Raw genomic sequence first — 2,572 nt, 5'->3', positions numbered from 1 at the left:
CCCTGCACACACACACTGTTCAGCTGTGCCCTGGTGTTTTGATCTTCAGGCCACTTTCTCAGAATTTCCTTGAGAAAAAGTTTGAATGAAGACCTAGGCCTTTCACCTTTCCCGTGGAAAGGCTGTTCTGAGGCCAGCTCTGTCACAGCAGTGCCCATTGCCTGTCCCTGCCTGCGCTCACAGGACTCACACACAGCAGGACGGTGACCAGGCTGCCAGAGCACTCAGGCCTTGCACCAACACAAGGGATGAGAAGGAGAGTGTGGGAGTGGAACGAGAACAGCTCTGGAAGGCCAAGCGCTGGTGCTCCCTGGCAGGGCTGCCAGGCTGGACTCTTTTCCCCTCCACCCATGCACAGGAACTGTCCCTGCAGCTCCCAACACAACTTGGTGAAAGGATCTCAGTAAAAACTAGAGTCTGTGAGGCCTTTTAATTTGTTTAAACACACATACAGCAAAGCTTCTCTTTTACACAGCCCCTCAGTAAACAAAGAAGACAGTGAATTGGAAAGGGGATGACAATATTATCAAGTGAAAAACCACAAGCAGCAACATAAAATATAGAAAACGGGCTGGGCTTGCAACAATTTACACTGTAACTGTTATGCAGAAGATGATGGGTAGTTTACAGCTTCAGAAAATAATCCAGTCATCAGTTTCCTCAGGGCATCCTTGAGCTCCCGGTTCCTCATGCTGTAGATGAGGGGGTTCACTGCTGGAGGCACCAAAGAGTACAGAACAGACACCACCAGCTCCACTGATGGGGAAGAGATGGAGGGGGGCTTCAGGTAGGCAAATGCACCAGTGCTGACAAACAGGGAGACCACGGCCAGGTGAGGGAGGCACGTGGAAAAGGCTTTGTGCCGTCCCTGCTCAGAGGGGATCCTCAGCACGGCCCTGAAGATTTGCACATAGGACAGCACGATGTAAATGAAACACAGAAATGCTACTAATATACTAACCGCAAGAAACCCGAGTTCCCTGAGGTAGGCATCTGAGCAGGAGAGCTTGAGGATCTGGGGGATTTCACAGAAGAACTTGTCCAGGGCATTGCCCTTGCAGAGCGGCAGTGAAAATGTATTGGCCGTGTGCAGCAAAGAATAGAGAAACCCACTGGCCCAGGCAGCTGCTGCCATGTGGACACAAGCTCTGCTGCCCAGGAGGGTCCCGTAGTGCAGGGGTTTGCAGATGGCAACGTAGCGGTCATAAGACATGACGGTGAGGAGAAAATATTCTGCTGTACCACAGAAAATGGAAAAAAAGACCTGTGCAACACATCCTGTGTAGGAAATGGCGCACGTGTCCCGGAGTGAATTGGCCATGGATTTGGGGACAGTGCTGGAGATGAAGCCAAGGTCAAGGAAGGAGAGGTTGAGCAGGAAGAAGTACATGGGGGTGTGCAGGTGCTGGTCACAGGCTATGGTGGTGATGATGAGGCCGTTGCTCAGGAGGGCAGCCAGGTAGATGCCCAGGAAGAGCCAGAAGTGCAAGAGCTGCAGCTCCCGTGTGTCTGAGAATGCCAGGAGGAGGAACTGGGTGATGGAGCTGCCATTGGACATTTGCTTTTCCGGAGCATGGGGCAGTGTCATGAGAAAAAAAAAAAAGACAGTGAGAAGCCAGGGGAAAGTCCTCTGACAATAATCAAACCAACTCCCATAGACCCTCCCCTGTTACACACAGACACCCTTTTCTTTTTCTAGGAGAACTTTCTTCAGCACTGTGGCTGGAGCCCTGCTTGGTGCTGGCCAAATGTGCAACCAAAAGCAGGGCCTCTGCCCATGGGCTCTCGCTAAGTCAGCCCAGCTCTGCTGAAGTGCAGTCAGGGAACGGTGGGGACTGTCCTGGTTTTGCTAACATAGAAGGGCTGTGGGCACTTCCTTTCCCAGTGATAAATAACAGAGATGGTGAATGAAGTTTAGGAGTTCCAGGGTTTTTACACCTCTCCCCATGGTCACTGCAGAGTTTTGCTGGGTGTCATAAACCCTCAGCATTTCTACTGTGCTCAGGGAGAACAGAGCGAGTCCTGCAAGGCAAGAGAACGTGTGTGGCTTAGTGCAGAGTGAAGACAGCTGCTCTGTCCCTCTGTCTTGCTCCCAGCTGCCCTGGGCTGGCACCTTTCTGAGATGAAGGCTGATCACACTCCCATGCTACCCTGAAAAGCCACCAGGCACTGCTGGGAGCAGAAGGATGCACCTCAGGCCACAACATGACTAACCCTTTCCCAGGTCTCAGTACCCCGTATTTACTCCAGGACACACATGGCTCATTCCCCAGCCCCACAGACTGCATTGCCCACACCCCACAGGGCAGAGGAAAGCTGGGACACGTGTTCCCATGGACACAGCTGCAGGAAAGGACCCACAAGATCAGGCTGTGACTGCAGCTGAAACTCCCATCCCCAGAGAGCCTGACAGCAAGAACAAGATCACAACAACAGTGACCCAGAGCAGTGGAGCAAGAAGGAAAATGCGGTGAGGGTGGGTCTGAGAGAGGCCAGGGCAGAGGCAGCCGGGCACTCAGACAGCGTCACCCTTCCCCAGCTGTGCAGCCACCTCCCACACACCAGCATTGCC

General features: G+C 52.9%; 1 protein-coding gene across 1 annotated transcript; it reads right to left on the bottom strand.

The window, feature by feature from the left end:
- Window positions 1-652: 652 nt before the first annotated feature.
- LOC135999882 (olfactory receptor 14J1-like) lies at window positions 653-1,558 on the bottom strand (the record flags this gene model as incomplete). The annotated part of the gene is made up of 1 exon (XM_065653454.1): window positions 653-1,558. A coding segment is annotated over exon 1 (906 nt), but the record flags the coding sequence as incomplete, so codon positions are not given.
- Between the last annotated feature and the right edge of the window lie 1,014 nt (window positions 1,559-2,572).

The sequence above is a fragment of the Caloenas nicobarica genome, chromosome 30 (genome assembly GCF_036013445.1).
Source record: "Caloenas nicobarica isolate bCalNic1 chromosome 30, bCalNic1.hap1, whole genome shotgun sequence".
Classification (NCBI taxonomy): domain Eukaryota; kingdom Metazoa; phylum Chordata; class Aves; order Columbiformes; family Columbidae; genus Caloenas; species Caloenas nicobarica.
This window is presented reverse-complemented; position numbering and strand designations above follow the sequence as displayed.